At 48.4% G+C, this 26419-nt stretch overlaps 1 protein-coding gene and 1 long non-coding RNA gene across 4 annotated transcripts in view; one reads left to right on the top strand and one right to left on the bottom strand.

The window, feature by feature from the left end:
* FTO (FTO alpha-ketoglutarate dependent dioxygenase) overlaps positions 1–20448 on the top strand; it is a 368954-nt gene extending 348506 nt beyond the window's left edge. For both annotated transcript variants that reach the window (XM_036081687.2, XM_036081686.2), the window contains exon 9: positions 18112–20448. In XM_036081687.2, coding sequence (XP_035937580.2) covers positions 18112–18265 — 154 coding nt within the window. In that variant the 3' untranslated portion in view covers positions 18266–20448. The remainder of the gene's footprint in view (positions 1–18111) is intronic.
* Positions 7692–11946, bottom strand: LOC118528991 (uncharacterized). Of its 2 annotated transcripts, XR_004913900.2 has the most exons (3): positions 11506–11946; positions 10572–10719; positions 7692–8449 (listed from the first exon to the last, which is right to left on the bottom strand). It is a non-coding gene; the product is annotated as an uncharacterized LOC118528991 (long non-coding RNA). The 2 variants fall into 2 exon arrangements; XR_004913901.2 differs by lacking the exon at positions 10572–10719.
* Positions 20449–26419: the final 5971 nt, after the last annotated feature.

The following is a 26419-nucleotide window of genomic DNA, read 5'->3' as shown; positions in this document are numbered from 1 at the left end:
AGGGGTCTCATGAAAAGGTTTACCAGGATCTCAGATACTGCCGTTCCTCTGGACTGAAACTAGCAGCTGCTGAGATACCCGACAGTTCCCTCCAGGTCGGTGGGAGCCATAAGGCGTATAGCCAGTCAGATGCATTTGTAGAAGTGCAGAATGAAAACTTCCAATCTGAGTAAGTGTAAATTAAGGATTCTGGATCAGTTTTTAAGTAGTTCCCATTATTCAGGGTTAGGGAATAACTCAAAGTTGGCTTAACAGTGTCGTCAAGGAGAGGTTGGCTTTGGTGAAAACAAGCAACTGACTTGAGAATGGCATATATATGGAAATTATGCTTCCAGAGTACATGAAACATTGGGTATCTCATATTCCTTCAACTTTGTTTCATGCTGTTAAGTGGCTCAGTTTTTCATCCTATGTCAGACACTCTTATCCTTATCTTGTAAAAGGAAAGTTGAGTAATTCTGCCAAAAATTAATAAAACCTAAGAAAATAAATAAATCAGACTTCTCCAAAATTAGAAACATTTGTGCATCAAAGAACATTATCAAGAAAGTGAAGACAACCTACCAAATAAGGACAAAATATTGTAAATCATGTATCTGATAAAGGTTTAATGTCCAGAATATATAAAGAGCTCCTAAAACTCAACAACAAATAGGCAAACTAATTTAAATACAGGCAAAGGACTTGATTAGATATTGCTCCAAAGAAGATATACAAATGGCAAATAAGTACATGAGAAGATGCTTATCATCATTAGTTTTCAGAGAAAGTAAATCAAACCACATTGACAGACTACTTCACACCTACTAGGATGGCTATACTAAATAAAAAAAAAAAAAATAGTGTTGACAAGGATATGGAGAAGTCGGAACCCTCCTACACTGCTGGTGAAAATATAAAATCACACAGTACCTTTGGAAAACAATCTGGAAGTTCCTCAAAAAATAAAATGTAGAATTATTTGCCATATGACCCAGTAATTCCACTCCTAGGTATATACACCCAAAAGAAAGCAGGAACTCGAAACAGATACTTGTACACCAGTGTCCTTTGCAGCATGATTCACAACAGCCAAAAGGTGGAAACAACACAAGGGTCCATCAACAGATAAATAAGTAAAAGGTACTATATGCATACAGTGAATTATTCAGCCATAAAAAGGAATTCAATTCTAATACATGCTACAACATGGATGAACCTTGAAAACATTACACCAGGTGAAATACACCAGACACAAAAGGACACATATTGTGTGATGATTCCACTTACACAACTATCTAGAAGAGGCAAATTCATAGAGACAGAAAGTAGACGAGAGGTTACTAGCTGCCGGAGAAGGAGGGAATGTGAAGTGATTGCTTAATGGGCATGGAGCCTCTTTTTGAGACAATGGAAAAGTTCAGAAATAGTGGTGATGTTTACACAGTGCAGTTAATACCACTGAATCGTATACTTAAAGGTAGTTGAGATGGCAGATTTTACGGTATATATATTTTCAGCACAATAAAGAAAGTTAATGGAACCAGATATACAATGTAAGCGTACTATCTACAGTTCCAGAGGTAGCCAATTAAGGACCTAAAAAATACAGAAAACACTATTTTCGGTTATTCGTTGCATAACAAATCACCCCAGAGCTAAGTGGCTTAAAACAGCCATAGTCATTATTTCTCACAGAAGACTCTGGCTTTGTGTGTGTTGACTGGGGCTCAGCGATGGCAGGTTCTTCTGCTGGTCTCACCGGGGATCTGGGTTGCAGGGCTTCTCTCTCTCCAATGGGGTCTCTACAGCCAAGACCCAGCCTTCTTGAGTCGAGGCTCATGACTCCCAAAAGCAAACTCAGAAGCTGTCAGGCTTTTCTAAGGAACTGTTGGAACATCACCTGTGCTGTGGTGTGTTTAAAGCAGGTGACAGGAGTGACTGCCAGAGGCCTGGTCCACTGGGGCCATGGCTGGAGACAAGTTCCCACAAACCCCACTCGCACATGCACGGAATAAGGGCGAGCCAGGTCTTCATGTACCATCGCAGGAAGCCAACAGATAATATCTGGAGTCGATAAGTCAAGAAACAGCAGTGTGTGCATCTTAGTTAGAGATATGGAAGGGAACCACCATTAGAAACAAGTCCAGTGGTGGGAGACTCTTTTTTTTTTTTTTTTTTTAAGTAATCTCTACACCCAGCATGGGGCTTGAACTTATGACCCCAAGATCAAGAGTCACATGCTCTTTCTCCTGAGCCGGCCAGGTGCCCCTAGGTGGGAGACTCTTGCTTTTACATTATAAACCCCCCGCCCGTATCATTAGATGTCAGACTGGGAATGTACATTGTTTCATTAACATCATAGGCTTTAGAACATGGCTCTGGGGCCAGAGTGCCTGAGTTCATATCTCAGCCACATCACTCAGTCTCTGACCTTGGGCAAGTTACAAAACCACCCGGTACCTCCGTGTTCCCATCTGTAAGATGGGGATAATAATCGTCCCAACCTCATGGGTTATTAGGGTTATGTGGAAAGACACTGAGAACCCCATCTGGCACAAAGGAGATCCTTAAAAAAGGTTTGCTCTTAACCATTAGGACGTTAAAAAAGAAAAAGCAAGCCCACAGTGAGCGAAGGTTCCCGAGACTTGGATTCTAGTCTCTGGACTCTGCCACTAATGTGTTGAGCAAGTCTGTTCACCTCGCCTTTGACAAGGAGGTATGAGATAAGGATGAGATCCTAAAAACAGAAGTTTGTCCAATTTGACGTCTGCAAGGGCTAGCCATGGCGGTCAAAAATGACCTTGCCAGGAAAAGGAGAGCCCCCTCCCTTTTTGGAGAGAGCTTCGGGTTCTTTACAGTTGAACCTGTTCCCTCATCTTCTGACCGTACCCGCTGTGGAGAAATAACTCCCAGACTCACTCGCTGCCTGTCCAGAGACCTCTCTCCTGGGAAAGAACTTTATAAATCATTTTAAGTTAGTGGCCGTAACTCCCAGGTGCTTACACGAGACCAACTGGAAAAGGACATTAACTTGGAACCAATTAAATTGCTTCTCGTCTGCTGGCCTCCCGCACGAATCTCTCCCAGAAGGCTGGGCACGTGGTCAAGCCTGGGTGAAACTGTAAAGAAGGTGAGATTGGGCTTCGGAGACCCCCACTTCTCCCTCTCCCCCCCCCCCCCCCCCCCCAGGGAACGCAGAGCTCTCGTGCTTCTCCGTCACACCAGGAAGCTGCGCGATCTGAGCAGTGGCTGAAAATATTCTCCTCCTTAGAAATAAGTTGCGCCGCATCTGGCCTTCCCCTCTCTTGGCCCCACACACTTGCGGCAAGTGGATTCATGGGGCCCTTTCTGGCATCGGTTGGGGGCCAGAGTGAGAACACCGGGCTACCCTGGTGCTGCTCCATTCACCCCCCACCCCAGGCCGGCCACCTGCCCACGGCGCCCCTATACACAGCCCTGGCCTCGGAACTTACCGGTGGCCGCCTTTGGGCACCGGAACCTTCATGAGTCAATCTCCAGCTAGAAAGTGCAATTTAAATCAGGCACAGCAGGCTTCCCAGGTCCCATGGTCTCACTTGAGCTAACCTATCGGCTGGTGCTGCAGAGAAAGCATAATGGGCCCTCAGTAAGGTATTCTGGGCTCACTCCCACGGGGTCTTGGCTACAGAGCCGTTCTTCCAAAAAAGTGGAAATTCTAACTTAGCAGTCTGCTGAGAAGCTGGGCTCCCTGGCAGGCCGGGCAGGGGGCAGGAGGTTACTGCAGCTCATCAAGTCCTTGCTGCGCTGTCCCCACTCACCGCTGAGCCCTGGCCCGGTCCCAGCTGACCCCACTCCTGTAATGCTCAGTGAGGAGCCGAACTTCTCCATTAATCGGCCTGGTTGCAGGAGCTGGAAAGGTGACTTGTAACAGGCCTCTTGTTCCCAGCCTCCTCTATAATGACATTCTGCACAAGCAGATGTCGTCCTTTGATTCCTGATGACCTTCTGAATTTTGGCAAATGAGAAAGTGCCTGGGATCCGCAGTGAGGGCCTAAGGGTGTCTTTTTCCTGCGCAGAGCCGAGCTCTCGTCTTGCACCCCACCCCCATCCCTAGCTGGCACGTGGCAAGGACGCGGCCTCGCTTGTTTCCCGCCCTGGTCAAAGCCTTCTTCCCGGAGCCAGGGGGCCGTGAGATGAGATGGCCAGTGCTGGTCCATGCTGGAGTATTTCCCAGACGGGACTCTGGGGCTCTGGGGCTGTCTCAGCTTGACAGATGAGAAAATGCTGCCTGAGCGCCCTTCCCAGGGTCACCCCACAAGCAAACACCGGGGCTGGGAGAATGAGATCACCCTCGACAGTGAAGGAAGGAACTGCAGCCCTGGCTCTCCCAGTGTGAGACTGGGCCGCGGCCCCTTCAGGCGGCGGGAGGCTGAGACCATCAGTAATGACTAGAGAGCGACTTGGCCCTCTGCTTGCTTTCTCCTCAGAGATGCCCAGGTGGGAGAGTTGTGGTTGTGATGATTAATTAATAAGCCCACCCAGTTAACCACTGGGTTTGGAGGCCACTCTGTAACCCGGAGGCGGGCTCTCTGGCTACTCATCCTTCCTTCCCGAGGCTCCGAGGGGCTCTGCCTGCTGGCCACGCATGGCCCACAGCACGGCCAAGGCTCCGGTTGGGGGACTTCGGAGTGTGGCCTGCCTCCTACTGAAGTGCAATTTTTAAAAAACTCCTTGCAAACCAAGTCACTTTAGAAGCAAACCCAGCACAGACTCGGAGGCCTGTTCGGTCTTCCGTGGCTCTCAGCATATAAGATTACCCTGCTTCCTCAGCCTGAACCCACAGGCCAAGAAGAAAAAGAAGAGCATAAATTGGATGTGAGTTGAGTTCTGAAGATACACATCAGGTGAACTCAGGAATCCAGGAGGCTTCGGCCTTATTTCTTCTTTTCTATTCCATCGCAAAGCAGGAACAAAGCATCAAAGGCATTGGGACGATCAGGTTCAGAGCCCTCCTCCCTCCCAGCTCCCCAGTGTGGGGAGTGGCCTGTCAGCCAGGAAGGAGTCTTAAGGAGGAGATTTGGCTTCATCAACCCAGCACTGTGGATGGGTCAAGCAGAGAAGCTTACTCTCATGAGATGACCCAATTCCTCAAGGAGTCTAGAAGCTTTCTGCCGAGTACTGGGCCAGAGCTGCTATTACTCCCCTGCATGAAACCCTCCCGTACTTTCCCATCTCAGTTACAATAAGATCAGGCTTTACAGTGGCTTCCCAGACCCTGGACTCCTCAGAACCCATCTCCTCCTTCCCTTCGTCACTCTCCTTCAGCCACAGCGGCCTCCTCGTTGTCCCTTAGAACATGCCTAATGGGTCCGCCTAAAATACTGTTCCCCTGGAGAGATGGCTGCCACAACCCTTGTGTCCAGCACCCTTCCCCCGCCTCTCCAAAGCATTTATCTCCAGCACAAACGGTCTTAGTATCTATTTGCTTCCATTCTGTGGTCTCATCCTGCCTCCGTTCTTTCCTTCTTCCTTCGTGTAGAATCTTGGTTTTGACAGAGAAAAGAAGAGGGTAGGGCGCCTGGGTGGCTCAGTTGGTTAAGCGACTGCCTTCGGCTCAGGTCATGATCCTGGAGTCCCGGGATCGAGTCCCGCATCGGGCTCCTTGCTCAGCAGGGAGTCTGCTTCTCCCTCTGACCCTCCTCCTCCTCATGCTCTCTGTCTCTCATTCTCTCTCTCTCTCAAATAAATAAATAAAATCTGTAAAAAAAAAAAAAGAGGGTAGTATATCTCCTTAGAAACCTACACTCACCAGCCCCTCCTGCAGCCCAGGGACTGAGTTCTCATCAGTGAGAGAGAGGTGGAGGGTGGTTGCCTGTCCTCCCTAAAAAGAGGAGGTAAGCGCACATTTCCCCCCTGTATCCTCTCTCCTGCTCCCTGGGGCTTCCTGGGACTCAAGATGCAGTGGCTGGAGTACCCAGGACCATGAGGTGAGCTTGAGGATGGTCGGTGTCAGCTAAGGACAGCAGAGCCAACAAGTACATGGAACAGCCTGGGTCCTAGGTATCTCTGGACTGCTGTCCTGTGACCTCCTCAAACTCCTGAGATGTGAAAGAAAAATAAGCTTCCATCTCTTGCAGCCACTGTTGTTTCCGGGCCCTCTTGCTGGTAGCTCCATGCAGAGTTTCTAACTGATACACGTGCTTACTCTCTGTCCCCCCAGCAGATGGTAACCTCCATGAAACTTCGGATTTTGTCCTAGTTCACTTCGATATTTCTAAATCCTGGTACCTCCTAAATATCTGTTGAATGAATGAATTAGGACTTGTCTGCAAAAGTAGTTTATGAATCAGAGTAACAGTGACTGGGAGTACTTTTCAGTTCAACCAATAGAGGAAATGCAGCTAAACAGAAAAATGCTGGCCTAGCCATGACCTCAGTTCTGGTCCCAGCTTTGTGACTTGCTGGCCACGTGACCTGGAGCGAGGCCTCGGCTTCATTGTCTCCCAAACTGGGTGATACCCCTCCTTCCTACCCTCATAGTGAGGGTCACACGAGATAAGGTATGTGGAGGTTAACTATGTGGATATGTAAAATCCCAGTTTTCTAGAGATGGGAGAAACCTTAAGGATTGTCTAGCTCAACCCTTCATTTTACAGACCTGAGTCCTGGTGACCAGAAAGCCAGGGCTTTGCCCCAGGTCACAGGGTAAGGTAGTGGCGGGACTGGAGCTTGAATCCCACCCCCCCGACGTTCTTTCTGCCGTACGGTCCTCCTTGTCAGTGGCTAGTCATGGTATTATTATTCCTCCTCTGATTGTGCCTCAGACTTTGACTATCATCAGTAGACAATTGGTTGTGTAGCAGGGAAATCAGTTCTATTTTAAAGAAGTAGGTTCAGATGCAAGTTGTTCTCGATCATTTCTGTGCATTCTACTATATTTAATGTGGCTGCAACGTGCCAAACTCTGCTCTGGGCTTGGAAGAGACGGCAGAAATCCCTGTCTTTGGGGAGCTCATTTTACACACACACACACACCAAATGGTACCGGTGTTGTGTAGAAAAATAGTGCAGGGAAAGAAGATGGGGAGTGCTGGGCCAGGGGCTGGAGGGAAGGGGGTTGCTGCTGTCTTGGGAAGGGCAGTCAAGATAGGCCTCACTGATTGGATTCTGTTTGAGCAGTGGGGGAGCAAGCCACAGGGAGGCCTTAGGGGGAAGAATTTTCAAGGTAGAAGAAGCAGCAGATACTAATGTCCTGACAGTGTTCTTTGCCTGTTCAGGGAAGAGCACATGAGCCAGTTACAGACCAGGGCAAAGGGAACAAGGGGACAAGCGGAAGGAGGGAGGGCCAGAGAACCCAGTGGGGAAGGGGTAGAGATCACAAAGGGACTTGCACACCATTGTAAGAATTTTGACTTTGCCTCAGCTTTTAAGCCAGCGTGGAGCATAAGCTCATCAGCAGGCTGGTATTGGCATTTCATTTCGGCCCCCCATTTTCTAGTTCTGAATTTGACCGCCCCACACTGTCGGTGTTGGGCTACACTGGGTTTTTCTACTGTGCGTGCTCTTGACCCGTTAGTGAGTACTCTTTAAAGAAGAGGAGAGAAACAAAGGCCCAGTAGCCTCATGCTCGGAATAAGGTTAAAATAAACCTGAGAGATGTTTCTCGGCATCCCCAAACCAATTAAGCGGGTTACACGGAAGTATTTCTAAAAACAGCGGTACAGTGGAGATAGACTGACAGGTGAGCAGATGGGGAAACCATCAACTCAAATTTATTTCACAACTTACAACTCAAATGAGCATCCCAAAGTCAGAACAGCTGGCCTTTTATTCTGTAAACCATTGTCCTTTGCTTTGCTCATCTCTCAAGAGTATGAGTGGATTAGGCTCCAGTGGCTGTCTGTCTGTCGGTCTTTGACTTTGCTGGGGGAGCAGGCGGGGAGCAGGGTGAAAATCCTTTGTAGGAACCAGGCTTCTGATGTAAATCAGATTTCTCCATAATGCCTGCTTCTTGCATGGGTTATGAAGTTTCTAGAGTCTGCAAATCAATGACATTGGCCCTTTAGCTTTCGTCTGCAGCACTGTATTCATGACCTACGTGACCATTATTATCTGATCGGGAGTAAATGGAATTTAACCAGATAGCCAAAAAGCAAACATCTTCAGATCCGTAAGAAGAAATATATATAATTTTTTTTTAATGTGACAGTCCATCTAAAAATCACAGCCACCTTGAATTTCTGCTTATACGTCGTTCTGGAATCTTTGTGAAGTTTGAGACTGTCCCATGCAAACTTGACTTAAGTTTCAGGTGACAGAGGTGCCCTGAAATTGGGAAAGGGTTATCTTTTGTCCATCATGGTCCCTTGTGGGGTCCTGTGCTGACCGGACAGCGGAGAAGCCGTATTCTCTGGCTGAAAGGAGGGCTTGAGACTAGCCGGTGGGGGTTTCGTTCCAGTAATTGCATCAAACTGGACCTTCTGCCAAGCTGCAAGGAGAGCATTAATACCACTCATTAAGACCTGTGCCTCTACACTTCCCTCCCAATGGCCGATTCACTGGCAGAATGTATTTTCCTCCAAAGTGTTTGTTTTCATTGTTGCCCTTTAAAAATAATGAGTTCATTCTATTCCCTTGCAAGGAAAGTTACTCTAGACTGCTTTGAAATTGTATATCTTTTGTCGGGCGCATTTCTGCAGTGGTTCCATAGCTTTGTGAGCCAGGGAACCCAACCCGGCCTCTCTTAAAGCTCCTGACCAAGCGGGCTCAGACTGGATACATATAATCGTCCAGCCTAGTTGACCCTTATATTGTTACCCTTGACCAGGTAGAAGTCAGGCAAGTTTCAGGTGACCCTATCATGTGACCAGAGAGCAAAGGTCAGCAGCTCCTAAATGTCGAGCTGTCAAGGTAGACCATTCATCACTATGATTATGGCACCGGCAAGCCGACAAATGGACCTGGGGATGAAATTGTTCTCAACCCTCCACCCCCTGGCTGTACACCCCAGCGGTGGGCCAAGCAGTCTCATATATTAAGTGGTTCCCCAGGCCTGTCAGAGTCCCTGAAGGAAGGGAAGGACTGCAAGAGACCTGTCCTATGTGCCGGATCCTGGGAAGTCACCTGTTGCTTGCTTAAGGGGCCAAGTCGCTTGTCTGCAAGAGCCAGCTCTGAGTCTGGTGTCCTCTGAGATGGACATGAATATAGTGCGAGTTCTTTATGGGCCCACGTGTCGCCCCTCCACGTTCCACTTTAGCTTCTTTGTGGCCCTTTGTGGCAGGTTAACATGGTGCAAACTGGCCTGATCCGAAGAGTCACCTGTGAAAATTCAGATTGACCGGACCCTCCTCTGGAGGGTCTGACTTGGGGCTAGGTGTCTTTGGAAAACCGTATTTTTAACAAGGGCCCAAAGTGATCCTTTTGATGTTGGCATTTTGGAATAGTGCAAAGAGCTTGAGGTTTGGAGTCAGGCAATTTTGCCAAAACCTGACTCTGTCCTTTGTTTGGCTGTGAAATCTAGGACGAGTTAGTTAATCTTCTGGGCCTCAGTTTCCATTTTGAGGACCAACGTTAATTTAAATAGATGTATAAAGTACCTGGCACTCGGTATTTATTATTGGCTATTTGTAATGTTTTTATTAGCATTATTACTATCCCTTTGATCTGAGAGAGACAACACTGGAGGAGCATTGGCATAAGATAGAATTTCTTTATCGTTGTCTCCCACAGCAACAAACACGATCTGAAATTTTTAAGCAAGCAGTTTCAGAGGGGTAAGGATACGTGAGGCTTACACAGTGTCACCACATAGGTTGGGAAGAAGCTGTGGAGGAGGCAGCTGATACCGGCAGTAGAAGGGGAAAGGGCCTGGCCCTCCTGGGCCTGGAAGAAAGTGTGACCGTGGCCTGGAGCCATTCCATCACCAAAACATAGCCCCGATTTTTATACCAGCAAGAGGCTCTTGTGGCCCATGTCTCTTCATCTCCTGACCTCCCAGAAGTACTAACTGGGCACCTTTATCCTTACCCCAGAGTCTTCTCCTCTTTGATGGGGCTTTGCCATTGGCCAGAGAAGCTCTTAGCAGTGTTTGGAGTGGAAAGAAGCCCTCTTTCCATGAGCCAGAAGGGTGGGAAACCCTTATCAAAGGAAATTTCTCCTTGGAGTCCCAAGTTGGAACTCTAAATGTTTTGTGTTTTTTCTTTTTTCATTTAACAAAATAAAACCAAAAACGCTGATGGTCATGGTTATTGGGCTATAAAGTATATTAATGTGCCGTTTCAGAGAAGTCATAGGTAGTAGAAGAATTGGGAACCATGAAAACCACTGTTTATGTGGAAAGTGCCTTTTGAGTTCCAAACGAAGGTGGAAAACACAAGTCATTTCCAGCAGCTGGGCCATGGCCTGTGCTATTCCCTTCCCTTCCCAGTTGGGTAGGCAGTGTGGACGCACGCTTGGTACCCTGTGAATATGCTGACTGCCTGTAAGATCTAGACAGTAGGGCTATCCATGCTGAACAGCACAACGATTTCTGGAAAAAATGGCTAGATGGCCATATGGCTTAATGCACAAGCATTCACAAGCATTTTGGGGATATTTGGTTTTTAACCCACCTCAGCAGACTCTTCTGTTAGGCTCTTCACATCTTCCCTGAAGTGTGAACCCCCAGAGTAGATTCTTACACAACTAGAAGTTAAGCCAAGCCTTCTCTCTCAAGTGGTCATGGTTGAAAAATACTACCAACTAGAAAGGTACATTGACCTAAAAAAAAAAAAGAAAAAAAAAAAAAAAAGCTGACCTGTGGGCCAAAGTTTGGCTTTTCCTCGCTCTGATGTGTGTTGACTTTACTGATCTGGAAACATTAACATGTGGTCCAGAGGCAAGAGGTTAAAAGCCTTTCAAAGAGAAAGTGAACGTGTCCTTTGTTGAAACTTATTTAGCAGTTGGATTTGCTTAGTAGTTCTGCAGTGGGTAAACTGAGTTCTAGCCATTTAAGAAGCCGCTTTTATAACACCAGCTTCGCCTATCGGTAGATAGGCCATTGCTGCTGTTTGTTTTTAGAGGGGCCCACAGTGCCGTGATGGCCATGACAGAAAGTCCGAGAAGACAAATTATAAATGTGTTAGCTCACTTCTTTTGAAAGGACTTGGAGTGTCAAGCCGAGATTATTATAAACTGGACCACAAACTCTTCTTACCACTGACGAAGACAGATTATTTGGGGCAAAGCATGAGAAACAGCCCAGTGAGGAGTGGCCGCTCACTCAAGGTTCGATCTGGAATGTCGTGTTCAAGGTAGACCTCACCGAGAGTCAGAATGACGTGTGAAAATCCCTGAAACTGTACATAAAGTACCGTCAGGGATTTAGATGGGATGGTATATGAAAAATACTTAGATTTGAACACCGGAATCCCCCTGGAGGGCAAGATGCTGTGACTCATGGTCCCAAAGAGAATGGGAAGAACAGAGAAAACTTCGTGCCCTCTGTTGGTCTCCTGCTCCCTCCAAAGCATAAAAGGCCATAGAGGAGATGGTTGCCCCCGTTACCTCGTTACTTCCTGCTGTTTCCATGCTGATCCAGCCAGTTGGGTTTTGCAAGTTAAATGTAGATTTAATGTGAGGCCACCAGTTGTAGGCTGCGTGAGCAAGGCCTCCGAAGGCTCCATGCTGGCTTATACGGTTTAAGGGAGTGCATTCTGATGGGGCTGATAGCCTAAGCCAGACTCCTGTTCATCAGCCGGAATGACGGTCAGCTCCTCCTTGTAAATTACAATTCTGGAAAGAACTCTGACTTGGAGAGAAGTGCACTTTTTTAGTTCACTGGGTATTTTCTGGTGAAGTTGTTCGTTTAAATCACTCCAGTCTTTAGAAGTGTGAGCTCTTTCATTTTTATTTATAAGCGTTACGAGCGCCTCTGGCCAACATTGCATAATCAGCCGGGTTTTTAAAGCAAGACCTGTGTCTGTACAGAGAGGAAAGGGATATTGAGACATAATTACACATTTGTGTGGTGTTTTACCTATTTTAAAGGGCTTTTATGGACATATTTGGTTTTATCTTCCCATAACCCGGTGAAGCAGAGAAGCATTAACTTCATGTAACAGCGGAGGAGACGAAGAGGTTGAGCGATTTTTCTCAAGGTCACCCCAGGAATATAATTAGAGGCAGCTTATGCTCCTAAAAGATGAACATGTATCTTTCATTTCTATAGACCATAGATGCTTATGCCGTAAGAACTGCCAAGTCATCAGAGCGAAAAGGAAGTTTTGTCAGTCGTTTGCTGTGATAATAGTTCTTCTAGAACTTGAAGGGAAAAAAAAAAAGTTTTGCTCCTCCTTTTGCCCTGAAATGGTTTGGAATCTCCTGAATATCTAAATTTGTCAAGAACAGCTAAATAGTCTGGGGACGGGGCCCGTTTTAGTCCAAACAGAAGCACATGAGAACAATGGAACGCGGTGGAAGGGGTAGCCAGCCGGATGCCCAGGCCGGGCCCAGCCCCTGCTCCCCCATTCCCCCCTTGTTAACCGTGGGTAAGGCAGCCCTCACTCGAAATGGGGATTGAATACCCACCTCCCCCAGCTCTCTCAGGTTGTAAAAAATCAAATTAAGACAGTGCTGTGGATTCAGAGTCTTTTGTTTAAACAGCGTACAAAATGTAATTGTTTTAAGCAGGAGTTGCTCTTTGCTCTCCTGTTTCCCATTAAAGAATTACCTCTTAGGAGTTTATTTTTCTTGTCTCCTCAACGGTGTGTGCCTGGTAATATGTCCCCATCAAGTTCTCATTTTTTGTATTTTTTTTTAAGCTTGCTTATCTTGATGACTCTCTTAGCAGGAATCCTTTCTCCTGAAATCTATATCACGTCACCAAGAGTTATGGAAATGTTACCTGTCCTTCTTTATTTGTTGCAAAATTTAGGGACAAGGAGGAAGACCGTATATGTTTTCTTAAAATCAATGGCCAGCACATTACTGTAAAACCTATTGATTAAAAACACAAAGTATAATGTTAGTCATTTAGTCTGTGAAGTGGTGCAATAAGGGAAGAAATTTATCCTTTGACTTTTGCATTAACCTTTTATTGACTGCTTGCATACCCATAATTAACACACACTTTAGCTAAAGTGGTTAATTTTAGCATGGCGACCAGTGTTCACTAATGTAGCCGCCATCCCGATCACCCAGATGCAAGTGTGGCCCTGGGGGAAATCAGGGGTCCGGAGGCCCCATGTGAGTGACACCTGTGGGCAGAGAAGGGGGACCTCTGGGCAGCCTGCTACCGGGCCAGCCAATGGGACATCTCTCAGTTGCTTCCTGTTAGGACACCAGGTCGTTCAGGGAGAACCATTCCTACGTAGTGAGAATTTTGCGGGGTGGCTCACAGAGTCCTTGGAATCTCGAAAAAATGTGAATTTGGGAGGGAGAGAGATGACGTGTTTATTATTTTCCTTTGCTCCCTTTATAATGCTTCATGAAAGGGGTCAGGGTTTCTGGGTAGATCCAAGTTTATTTGCTAGCCAAAGAAGCATGAAAAATAGGATTTGCTTTAGGATGGGAATAGAGAGGACAAAGTCGAAAGAGAAAAGAGAACTTTCTTACTGTTTAGGTGGGTCCAGAATGATCTACTCTCCTTGGGAACACTGAGTTTTGGGGAATTTTTTTTTTTTTAACTTTGAGAAACGGCATCCAGCTGTGGTCATTGAAACTGGTTTATTTGCATGCAGAGACCTATTTGGATGATACCAGCACACCCTTGTTTTCTGGATAGGAATTTGTCCCAAATAGACATACCGTTGGAACCAAAACCAAAAGCCAGTGTTTTCCTGCTTTCATACCTGGATGATCCCTGCATATACTATGCTGTGTCAGCAGCGGCATCTCAATTTAGAGACAGGACTGTCCATATCCCCTTGGCAGGCAGGCCCGTGGCAATGGATATTGTAGTAAAAAGGGGGGAAATAACTGACAGGTGGGGAACATGTCATCCAGGACTCTTTGGTTGCAAGTGACAGGAAAACCTAATTCAATCATGGCTTGTGAAACTAAAAAAAGTCTAAGCATGCCTGGCTTCAGGTGTGGCTTGATCCAGCTACAAACGATACTGCCCAGGACCCAGCCCCTTCCTGCACCTAGCCAAATGACTGTGGCTCTCCCAGATGGTGCATCCTGATAGCTCACAGGAGATAAGAAAGGCTTTTCCTGCAGCTCCCATACCAGTCCTCTGGTTTTGCTCTCCCTCTTGCCCTAGATTGGGTCATATGCCTCCCCCTAAACCTCTTCCTGTGGCTGGGAGAGTGGGATGTGCTCATTAGGATCAAGGTCAAGGCTCTCCTCGGGCTGTAGCGGTGGAGACAGTCCCACCCAAAGCACGTGGCCAGGCCTGGGGAGGGGATGGATTTCCCTACGGGAAAATTTCAGTCCTCTTGGTGGAGAAGGTAGGGATGGACACAGACTGCAAATGTTTGCCGTGGTCAGCATTCCTAAAACATTTCCTAAGAGAACTTAGGGCCCCTTTATTTTGCAAGGAACTCTAGAGTATGTGTGCTAAGAAACAATCTGACTTTCTTCCCTATAAATGCCAAATCAATCTGGAAGAGCCACCACTTAGAAAGTCCGATGACAGCACCTTTTATTAATTCTAGGTCTTCGGATACAACGGTTGAGTCTTTCTGAATCGGAGCATTTGAGCCTGTCACTGGGAGGTTGTAGCAGCTTGAATACATAAGCCTCAGCGTCCAGGCATATCACATGGTGATAGGATTCAGCCTCAGGCTCAATGTGATTCAAGCCAGAAAGAGCTGCTTCCATATCTCCAGAGCTTCTCCTAGAAAAGAGCCGGTCCAGGGGCCGCCCACTCAGTTAGTGGGTAGGGAGGGCGTTGCCACAGGGACGACACAGCTCTATTCTTGGCATTATCATCTGTCCATCACTAGTCCTCGTGGTGGAAGTAACGGTGGCGATAATAATATTTAATATCTGTTGAGTGCTTATGATGTTCAGGCGCTGTTCAGAACACCTTGCATGTATTAATTCATTTACCCTTCACAACAACCCCATAAATAAGTACTGTTATGACCATCCTCCTCCTCATCATCATCCTCACTCCCACTGGACAGGAAGTTGAGGCTCAGCTTGCAAGGGTGAGAAGCCCGCCCGGGATGTCCTGCCCCCAGACAGCAGCAGGTGTCCAGTGTGCAGAGAGCACCCCATTCGCCACGACGCTTCGACCTCCCTCCTGCCCCATCATAGGAGATGAGCCAAAAGGAGGCAGAACGGGTGATCTGAGCAGGAGGAATTAAAACTGAAAAGGGGCGGAGCGCCTGGGTGGCTCAGTCGGTTAAGCATCTGCCTTCGACTCAAGTCCTGATCCCAGGGTCCCGAGATGGAGCCCCACATCGGGCTCCCTGCTCAGCGGGAAGCCTGCTTCTCCTTCTTCCTCTGCCCCTCCCATGCTCATGCTCTCTCTGGCTGTTTCTCTCAAATAAATAAATAGTCTTAAAAAAAAAAAGAAAGAAACTGAAAAGGGGCTATGCCTTCAAGCCATTCTCGATCCCTTCTCTTTCAGTCCCGCAGTCTGGCATGATGTAGAACCAGACACTAGGATTTGAGGCAGGGGGTGGCCCATCCTCACCCGTAGGTAAAGCATCACCTCAAACAACGAGTCCTCTGCGGGGGCCCTGTCACTACCTTTTGGAAATCAGCAAGGAGCACGGGGCATTAAAAGAAGTTGGAAAGCGACCTTGAAAGCTGTGAATTAAGAGTGTGAAGAGACCCCACAAAGGCCTCTACCTCCAGCCCAGGGGGAGCCAGTGAGGAGAGTAGCCAGTCCATCCTTTGCTCCTTTCAGTCATGCTGGCCACCTTCATGTGCCTCCCTCATGCCAGACACATTCCTACCCCAGAGCCTTTGCACACACTGTTCCCTCTGTTTGGGTATCTCATCTCATATTTGTATATCCAAATTTGCTTTATTCTTTCTTAAGGACTACAGAATTTTTCATTGTAAGGATATGCCTCCCAGCGCCGGCCTGGGAAGGAAGTCGTTCTCACACCAGCCAGGCCCTTGTTTGGGGCAGGAAATCACAGAGCAGCTTCACCCAAAGGAGAAGCTGGGGGATGAAGTGTACACAGCACGGCATCAGCAAACCTGTGCAGCAGGCTTTAATATTTTTAATACTTTCTCAAAGCGAAGGGGCAAACCCATTTGACAGGTGAAAAAGCATCTCTATTGACTTTTTACAAACCTTATGATATTCTAGGTGGATCGACACTTATCATAGGCCTTTAATCTGCCAGCCGGGATAATGTGTGCGCAGATAATTTATCCGTTGAGAGGTTGAGATGCTCAATTTGGAATAACTTTCCCTACCTAGTGAATTGAGCATTACTCTGTGATCCTGAAGCAGAGAGAGAGCACAATTTGAAAAGCCTTGCCGAGTTCCTTTGTAATTAGTCGCAGCTCCCCCTGAATATTAATTTGCCTCCATCCCCTTCATGTGATTTAGAGACCATGGCTAGAACTACAGAGACGCACCCTCAGAACCACGACCCCAAGAGGCACCGTCTCAAACACCTATCACTGAGAACGCACCCTCTGTTCTCCGGCGCTGTGTGGGGCTTATCAGTGCAAACAGTTTAATATTTATGCTAAGAGGATTGTCAAAAGCAGCTTCTGTTGCTTTAATTCTTGTTTTAAATAAATAATGAGAACATTTAAACACATTACTCTTCTTGGGGCCCTGAGGTCAGCTAATCTTATTATTTATGAAGTGATGTGCTACATAATAGTACTTAGTGCATGTTAACAGACGCTATTATCAGGGTCTGACGCGGAGAGCCGAAGATATATTGGAATGTTACGTGTAATGTACGACGGATTGCGTGCACAGGATGCTGGCAGAGCAATTAACCACACGAGAAAATAGGTATAAAGTTGAAGTATGTTTTCCCGTGGGGATCCCCTCACCATTAATAATTCCCCAGAGAAGAAGATGTCTTTTAGCTAGGAACCTACTCTACCATCAGGTTCGGAAATAGGGCCGGGCTCTTCCCTCCTTTGATGTGTTCGTAGTTCGTCCTCCACAGAAGACAGATCGTGGGGATGGCCACTTTTTAATGGATTTCGAGAACGATGCAGAGAAGGTGGGAGTGGGGAAGGACCCACGCAGCTCCTTCTCGAGTGTACTCCTAGTATTTCTTTTGGGTACACATGCTTCCCCCGCCGTGCGCTCCAAGGGAGTTGGGAAATTGTTCATTTCTTATTGCAATTTGTGTTTCATTCTCTCTGATCCTCATTTTTCTGACGAATAAAGCTAAAGCCACTGAGCTTTCCCAGACCAATTTTAAATAAGCTGGTCTCTCTGAGAGGTAGATGCCTGCCAGGGTGGGGATGATGCCACCCCAACTTTTTTCCTACAAGGCTATAATTTAGTTGCATATGATAATTAATTTCTCTACTATTGATGAATAATCCATTTAATAAAAACCGTGATTTAAGTGTTTTCCTTAGGGAGTAACTCTTGCTAGCCTTTTAATTTAATTTTGTGGAAGTTTTCCCCACCTATTCATCAGTGGAAATGATTATTAACCTCTATTTGCATATATCCTTATAAATCCGTCTCTCTTTGGAGTGCCTTTTTCTGAGCACAGCAAGCTGGGACACTTGTAAATCTCTAGAATCTCCAAAGTCAATCCCGGCCCGTAATATTGTTTAATCTATTCTTGGACGTTTTAATGCAGTAAATTCAATTTAATCTTTCCCAGTAATCTAGTAATACATCGAAATCCCACAAACATTTAAATCTGATAATGGCTTAATCACACACTTTAAATAACAGTTGAGATAATGAAAAAATAATTCACCATTTTAAAGCCAGAGTAACTGAATTTCCCTGGTGATTGGCTTCTGTGGAGCCACCAGAGATAATACAAAGCTGGGAATTGAAAAAAGAAAAAGAAGTTCCAGCACCACGAAGAAGAGCTCTTCTGTCTTCTAAACACCTGCATTGTGCCTGGTGAGCTCATTCTTTGATTTCATCACTACCATTGCGAAGCATTGTCTTTGGAGTGCGTGGCAGTGTCGTTCCAAACTGCCCATGAATTTGGGTCTTCCAGGAATTTCTTCCTATGGATTAATTGCCTCTTCCTACTCTTCCAGGTGTCAGTCCCGAATTGCTCGAACCTTACCTGTGGATCAGAAGCCAGAATGTCGACCATATTGGGAAAAGGATGATCCTTCGATGCCTCTGCCATTCGATCTCACAGACATCGTTTCAGAACTCAGAAGTCTGCTTCTGGAAGGAAAACCCTAGAAGGAGCACAAGTCTTAGGTGGAGGAGGAAAAGTGATTTTTGGCTTCCTTCCTCCAACCTTGCCGTGGGCTTGGGCAAGGGCAGTATGGGTAGACTTGACCTTTAGATCATAGAACCTGGGTCCCCTTAGAAAGAGTAGGCAGTGGAGCCCATGAATGTTAAAATGTTTAAAAATGGCACAGTGTTATAATCTGATTTGGTACGAAACAAGAACCTGCCCCCAAAATACTGTTTTCCCCACTTGGATTTTTCATGGGAGCCATTCAGCTCCCAGAGGCCGAGGCGGCAGGGGTGGGCCGTCTCTGGCAGATCCCAGCCTACTTTCCACCTTCCCCAGCCTTTTCAGAAACTCTAGAAGACTCTGAAGTCATCTGGGGGAAGACAGAACCTAGATACCGTCCCCGCCCCCATTTCTCACCACGCCCTCTAGAGGCTGTGCTGTCCAATATGGTAGCCCGTAGCTGGGTGTGGCTTCTTAAATCCAGTTTCCATTGTAATTAAAAATCCCGTTCCTCAGCTGCTTAATAAAGCCACACGTGTCTGGTGACTCGTGTATTGCGCAACACAGAAGCAGAACATTTTCATCATTGTGGAAAGACCTGTTGGATAACGCTTCTCTAAAAAGTTTGAGAGCAGGAAATTCTCTTCTCCACTTGTCTGTAGCCACCATCCCCGTAGGTGGAAGGAATGAAAAGAGAAACGCGTCATTGGAGAGCGGCCACTGTCCCTTCTGTGAGCCTGACCTAAGTAAAAGCCCGAGTTACGAGTTCTGTACTCTGCTCCCAGGAATGAGGAGGTGGTGGAAATTAAAATACACCTGACATCTGTCATTGGGAAGTTTCCCTGAGCTAACGAAAGAGACACGGCCCTGTTTGCATTGCTTCATGGATTTAGCCCGCACATGCATTTTTCTAGAATTCCTTCATCCATGTGTAATGACAGGTGGGATCGAGGCCCGAGGAGCCCCAGTGCCCCGTCCTGATGACATCCATGCATCAGAGAGGCGATGTGTATGCCCTGGCTTTAGTGCCTGGATCAAAATGCGCACCGGCTCCATGACTTTCGGCGTGGCCCTGTGCCTCAGTTTCCTTACCCATATGACGGGGATACTAAAGGCACCAACTCACAAGGGGAAGAGTAAACAGAATAACCTAGCTACGGGTGTAGAACAACTTCTGACAGGTAGTTAGCTACCCGATAAATATTAGTATTCTTCTGTATCCATGAGCTGACCCGATGTAGGCGTCCTCCCCTCCTTCCTCTGCCCTCGTGCTGATTTTGTCTCGTGACGCCATTGTCACATCTCTCCCTTTCTGGCTTGGCTCCTGCCCTGTGGTGACCCCAGAAATCGCGAGAATAGTTAGCCCCTCGCCCCAGCCCGGGGCCTTCTCTTGTAGTGGTTTACCGTAGTGTGGAAGCTGAAAGGCTCTTCTGCCCGCTGAGGGGGGCGCACGGAGAAGCAGACTCTCTCCGGCCATCAGAATCCCCCGGGTTCAAGGTGGCGTTCACATCCACGGAGCTGGCTGACCGCCGAAGGGCCGCCTGACGCAGAGCGGCCAGGGCTTCGTGGTCTGGAGCCTTGGTTCCCTCGGACCACGCATGAATTCCCTGATGCCCTGAGCCCCGTCGGTGAAGGAGAGAGGGAGTGCGGCCTCACCGGGCTGTCGTGGAGATGACACGCTCTCCGGGAGGTATGGAGCGTGTGACACCGAGAAATCACAGCCCCGGCGCCCGGGCCACGTAGCCTCTGCTGCTGTATTTAGCGCCCGTGCTTGTTCTGTGTTACGTTTCATGAGGTGCCCATATTTCAGAATTGGGAGATGCCCTACAAAGTACAAACGTGTGCATTCTCTCTAGAATTCAGAACATCTGGCAGCGCTCGCCCTCCGTCCTGGCGTGGCAACGAGCTAGGTGGCGTCTTCTCGCTCTGGGGGGGGACGTGAGCCCTCCCTGGCCCCGGGTGCTCCCTGTTATCATTTATCATCACCCTGACCCTTAGTGGTCAGCACTCTCCAGACCTGCTTGCTTGCACCCCTACGGTAGAAATAGGTAATCATGTTTAGTGCTTTCCCCGATGTGTGTGTTACTCTTGAGCTCTATTTGTGGACTCCTTGTAGTAATATGTCTTGTACGTGATAAAACATTCATAAACAATAAAAATATTAAAAGGATAAGATAAGAAACTGAGAGAGGTCCTGCTCTTTTCCGCTCGCAACGCTAGTGGGTGGGCCTGCTTCCTTGGCTTGGGTGGGGTTAGGCGGAGATGGTTCTCGAAGTCCTCCAGGCGGGGCCAGGTGATGCACCGCCAGGGTGGGAGAAACCACTACCTAGAGTGAATCTGAAAGGTGAGATCTCGTTTTCGCAGAAGAGATGATGGCTTTCAGCAAGGGTGAGCTCGGCGTGGGTGAGGATGACGTATGCTCTGCGGGGAGGTGTCAGGTGGGTAGAAGGAGGGAGACAATATGAAGGGGGCTATGGGGGGGCAGTGGCCGTCAACTCAGTTCCTGCAAGGCCAAAGGAAGGCCTGTTGCCCCTGAGAGCTAGGGGAGGACTTTCCTGGGAACACAGGCCACCTGTGGGGTTGAGGGAGTGGACAGCCTGGCCCCCGGACCACCCGGAGTCAGCAGGCCCCCCACCCCTTGCTTCCTGCCTGGCTTCCCCACCCCCTGGTCCCAGCTATCTGGAGAGGTCCCTATGCACTAAGATGCTCCTGACCTCCCCTCCCTACTGCCCTCCCACAAACCTTCCTTGACCACCTAGCACCGCTCAGCGGGCTTGGTGAGCCCTGGGCGTCCAAGGCCCCGTCCCTGCCTTCCAAGGGCTCCTCTGTGCCAACCCCCATACCGAGTGCTGGGGACACGCAGTGACCAAAATAGTAGGGAGACAGATGGTAAACCAGCAGATCAGTAACAAGACGGTTTCAGATGGTTGTAAGTGCTGGAAGGGAGCCCACTGGGTGAGGGGGGGGACACAGCGTCTCTGGGGACTGACGAAGGGTGGCTCAGATCAGGAGGTCAGGGAAAGCAGGGGACGGGGACGTGCACAGGAAAGTGCGGCAGTCAGGTGCCCAAGGAGGAAACCAGTCGCCGCCGTGGCCGAAGCAGGGAAACCAGGAGAGGAGGAGATGCAGCCCGGGGGGCGCGTGGACCTGGTTCCAGGCGCCCGAGAAACACCCACGGGGTCTGCGTGAGATGGTGCCGGCTACCCCGGACTCCAGGGTGTCTCCGAGAGAGCAGACGGTCTGTCCAAAGGCACAGCGTTCTAACTGGGACTCCCGCGCGCTGGCCGAGACCTTGAGATGGGGAGGTTGTGCTGGGGGCCCCTCCGGGTGCATGAGGGGTGCCCCGCCCTGCTGCCTCAGCCCAGCAGCTCCCGCGGCCCCAGCTTCCCTGTCAGGGGAGCTCGCTAGACAGAAAAGAGCGGGGTCATGGCATCACTTGTGACACAGTTTTAGTAATAAGCTTCTAAATCCATCACCAACTGAATTGAGGGATGCTAGAAATGAGATTCCACAGGCCCTATTTAATGGACACCCCACCTTCAGCAGAAGGGTTTTTGCCTGTTTCAGGGGAAGGTTATTTTCGAATGCAACTGGTTTTTGGTTTTTTTTTTTTTTTTTCCCTTCCCTGCTCTAGTTAAGGCTGATTTTACCACTGGGCAAATTGCATACATTTGGATCCATGCCACGCTAAATACTGTTTATTCTGGAGATCTGTCAGAGGCAAGTGCGTGGAAGACAGGGAGATTCTTATTTGAAAAGGCAATTCTCCTCCAAACAGCTTGAGCAGGAGAGGAGAGAGCGGATCAGGATGTGCTGATGTGGTAATGCCATTTATCCCGTTTGCCTTTGTTACTTTGTGATTAAATGGTATTTTTAATTAAGTCTCATTGAGAGCCATAGGTACCACGGTGGTGAAATCAATTTGACAACCATAAAGGGGGAGGAAAGGCCCGGTTGTGCTGTTGGGAGCGGCCGCAGGGACGCCAGGCCGCCGTAGAAGCTGGGGTGGGGAAGGGGAGAGGCGGGAGAGGCGCAGGTAATGACTTCCTGCAGGACTGGGGCACCTGCAGCTGCTGGGACCCGGAGGCCGGCTTCCCCGGCTGTCAGGAAAGGATACACCAGCCTCTCTCGCACTCACCGGAGAGACCCCCATACGTTCCCGGGCCGACTGGGGGCCCCAGGAAAGCGTCTGCAGGGTCTGCTTCTCTGCCAGACTCTTACTAGTAAAGAGAAAGCCTGCGCCCAGCGCCCCGTGCGTACTGCAGCCTGGCTCCCCGGCAGCCCTGCCCACAGCCCTTCACCCCCAGCCCCTTCGCACAGGTCGAAAACGCGTCTCCTCTGCGCCCCCGTTCGATTTACCCCACTAGCATCGATCAGCTTTCCTTCTGATTCCTGGGTGGCAGTCGAGGCTTCTGGCTGCTGGCTTCCCCACTTTGAATCCTGGTCCCGTGTGTGACCCAAAGGCTACCATCCTTTCGAACCTGTGTTTTCTTGTCTACAAAATGGGGATCATAGTAATGGGTCTACCACCTGATGTCGTTGTGTAGATTTGATACTGTGCATAGGGGCGCCTGGGGGGCTCAGTCGGTGAAGCGGCTGCCTTCTGCTCGGGTCATGATCCTGGGGTCCTGGGATCGAGCCCCGCATCGGGCTCCTTGCTCAGCGGGGAGTCTGCTTCTCCCTCTGTCTCTATCTCAAATACATAAAATCTTTAAAAAAAAAATACCGTGCATACGAAGTGCCTGGAGTAGCAGGTCTTCAGTGAGGCATGAGCTATAATGTTTGTTATCCCAGTTTCCTATGATAACCATGGTAGCTTTGGGACTTGGGCAAGTCCCTTGACCTCTCTATGCCCCAGTCTTTGTGTATTTAACAGGGATGATGGTAACGCCTAGCTCACTGGGTCGCGCTGTCACCAAGATCGCTCACGTTAAGTGATTCACATTGCGTCTCGTCCTTCGTGCCAGAGTAACACGTGACCGCCTGTATGTTCCCATTTGCCCCTCACAGCTTCCGTTTTTTTCCTAGGCAGATGGCTTGGAACTTTTTATAAATGAGATCCTATGAAAAATGATTCTCCAGTCCTGCCATTACTCCAGCAGGATTAGGTCACCCACTGCAATTTGAGATTTGCTTAAAAAATTCTTGCCATCACCTTCTAATGGATGATCTGTGTACAACAATTGTTTATTGACTCTGAATGTCTGAGCACCAGGGTCAGTCTGTTTCACGGGGAGGGAAGCCTTAATTAACTCCCAGCCTTAGACTCAGTGATTCTTTTCCAATGATGCAGTTCATGACTTGGCTTGCATTTACTTTTCATCAGTCCTGAAAGAATCGAGGTAAAATAGTTTCCTCCGCACATGTGTGTCAGGCTAAATGGATAACAGCAGATACAGATCTGTTTTCCTGTCTGCACCTGCCTTTAGACAAAATTCATCAATTTTACAAAAGCCACTGACTAAACATGGCACCAATACAAATGAAGTGGCTTCCAGCGTGGGGGGTTTCCTGTTGCTTTTAATCGGGTAAGTGCGGTGGCTTCCTGCGGAGCCATGGGAAGTGCCGAGCGCGTGGGGACCGGAAGGTCAAGGCCATGCTGCGGGAAGTTTAGGAGAAGCCCAGTGGTGGTTCCGGACCCTGTGCGCTCAGAGCCATTCGGACCGGCTTAGTTAGCAACGGTCCACGCTCAGGCCCTCTGCAGCCTTGCCCGGTGTTAGAGATGAAAGAAAAGACCAGGGATCAGCATGCGCTTTAGCGGTGCCCATGTTCAAGGGCATCCTGCTTGCCCTTCCCAGCTTCTGGAACAAGGAGAGGGTCGGCAAGCAGAATCAAACCCCTCGGGAGAAGCTTCTGGGCATCGCGCGGGGCACCCCGGATGGAGACGGCTGTGGAAGGACTTGTAAACGCTGAAGCCCCGTGCAAAGGCAAGGAAGCAAGATCATGATTATTCTGTGAGATCGGTTGGATTCGGGTGGGCAATAGAAGGACTGGCGTACATTTTCATCAGCTTCCCTCCTGCAAGACCAGAGTAACATAGCAGCGGTGCTCGGCTCACAGTGCGGACCCCCACAGGCGGCTAGAACATGGGGGGAGTGTGAACGCCTTCTGCACACTAGTCTCAAAGAACAGTGTCACGGCCCCTTTTGAAAGTTTTTCAGATCCCACAGCGCCTGGGTGGCTCATTCGGTTAAAAGGTTAAACAGCTGACTCTTGACCTCAAGCTCAGGTCTTGATCTCAGGGTTGTGAGTTCAAGCCACGCCCAGCATGGAGTCTACTTAAAAAAAAAAAAAAAAAAATTAAATCTGTTTTCAGATCCCATGCATCCTGCAAAAATTCCCATACCTTCAGATAGGTATGTTCAGCGCCAGGGCACCGAGATGGAGGGAGCATGCTTTCTTTAGTTTCTTTGCAAAACCGTCATCCCCTGCTGAAAACCCCGTCCTTCCCAATAGGGAATCCCATTTTTCACTTTGGAGTGCGCACAGTTAACCTCACAACCCCAGCGCCCCAGAAGGGCTGAGTCAGTTTCTCAGAGTAGCTCAAGCTACCCCTCGTAACTCGTCCAGCACAGAAAACTGGTCCTTTGGTCACCCTCCTGCCCCCCGCCCCCCAACGCTTCAGACAGAGATTTCCAGTTGATTACGCCTTGATTAGAGCCGGGGAAAAAGCAGGCCAGGTATATAGGATTCCCATTGTCCTCCCCTCCGCGGCTCCCGAGCAGGGTCAGGCGGAGCGGCCCCTCGGTGAGCATGTGAACAATCAAGCGCTGTTTACCATGGACGTTTAGTTTTCTTTTCTCGAAATCAAAACAGAGTTTAGTAGGCAGCGTATTTCATACATGCCTCTTGATCAATGGAATGATCTGTCAGAAGCCATTAGAGCTCCCATTAGCTTGAATGCATTCAAAGCTAAACTATTGGATCATTGAAGGGCCACAGTGATTGTTTTTAATATACTGTACATTGATTTCTCCCTGTGAGCAGGAACATAAGTTTGAAACTAACTGTGTATGACTAAGGCTTCATTTGCTGTCTCCAGTTCTCTGTGAAAAGCATGGTTTCACTTCGACCAGAAATGTCTGTGTATAGTTTTTAAAGAGATGCAGACCCTGTTAGAGTTCCCGAGGTTTAGACTGGGGCGGGTTGTTATTATTATTTTTTTTTTTCCCTGAGCTTTCTCCCATTTCTTTGTGCCCATTAAGTGAGTTGTGCGTGCAGAATGGGAGAGGCATCCCTGCCTCAAGTGAAAGGCAGTGGGGGAAATTTTTCTGAAAGCATGAAGCCCCAGCTGAGGCCAACATCGAAGTGAACTTGACAGCCTCGGGCCAGCAAAAGTCTGCCCACGCAGAGCAGCGTAAGTGTGGCTCTGTCAGGGGCCTCCTCACTGGGGCAAAACTTGTCGAGCTCAAGGTGGAAGAGGCAGGTGGGGAAGCGAGAGCCGAGGCCCCGGGCCTGCCTTGGGCTGCCATATTGCCAACACTTGGTTGACCCATCTTCTCTGCCTTAGCCGAAACGGATCCTTCGAGCGCTCGTTGATGCCCTCCTAAATACCAGACTCTGTGCTAGGTAGGGACACAATGTCCCTGTCCTGCTCTTAACCAGCATTTCCAATCTCAGCCCCTTGCTCATTTGAATCCAGAGCCTGAGAATAAGGAGTTTGGCCAAAGAAGCCATACTTAACCACATTTGCAAAGGCCTGTCTCCCAAAGAGAAGTGTTTACACATCGCACCCATTTTACAGTTGGAGTAGTTAAAGCCCAGATGGGAGAAATTATGTTATTTAAGGCAAATTCTAGGAATTGGATTTCAAGCTCCTGGTGTGTACTAAGATTTGGGAAAAATATGAACATTCTTGGACCCGCCTCCCAAATAAACCCAAATATGTTGAAGAAGAAGACAGTTCCAGATGGCTCACAAAAACAAGAAAGGCCTACCCCTCCGATTCCAGCCCAGAAAGAAGAAATGTTGTTAGTCTGGAAAATAGTTTGTGTGCCATTCATCCTTTTTCCCTGGGGCCCCAAAGGTCCACGAAAGTTTGGTGATTTTGAACTACCCAAACAGGCCCTTGGAATTCATGGTGCAGGATATTAAAATCAAAGAGGCCAAGATGGATCACCCCAAACACACAGGTCAAGCAAAAGTCCCAGTAG

Source organism: Halichoerus grypus, chromosome 15 (genome assembly GCF_964656455.1).
Source record: "Halichoerus grypus chromosome 15, mHalGry1.hap1.1, whole genome shotgun sequence".
NCBI classification, from domain to species: Eukaryota; Metazoa; Chordata; class Mammalia; order Carnivora; family Phocidae; genus Halichoerus; species Halichoerus grypus.
The sequence above is the reverse complement of the archived record's forward strand: the minus strand, read 5'-3'. Positions and strand labels throughout refer to the sequence as shown.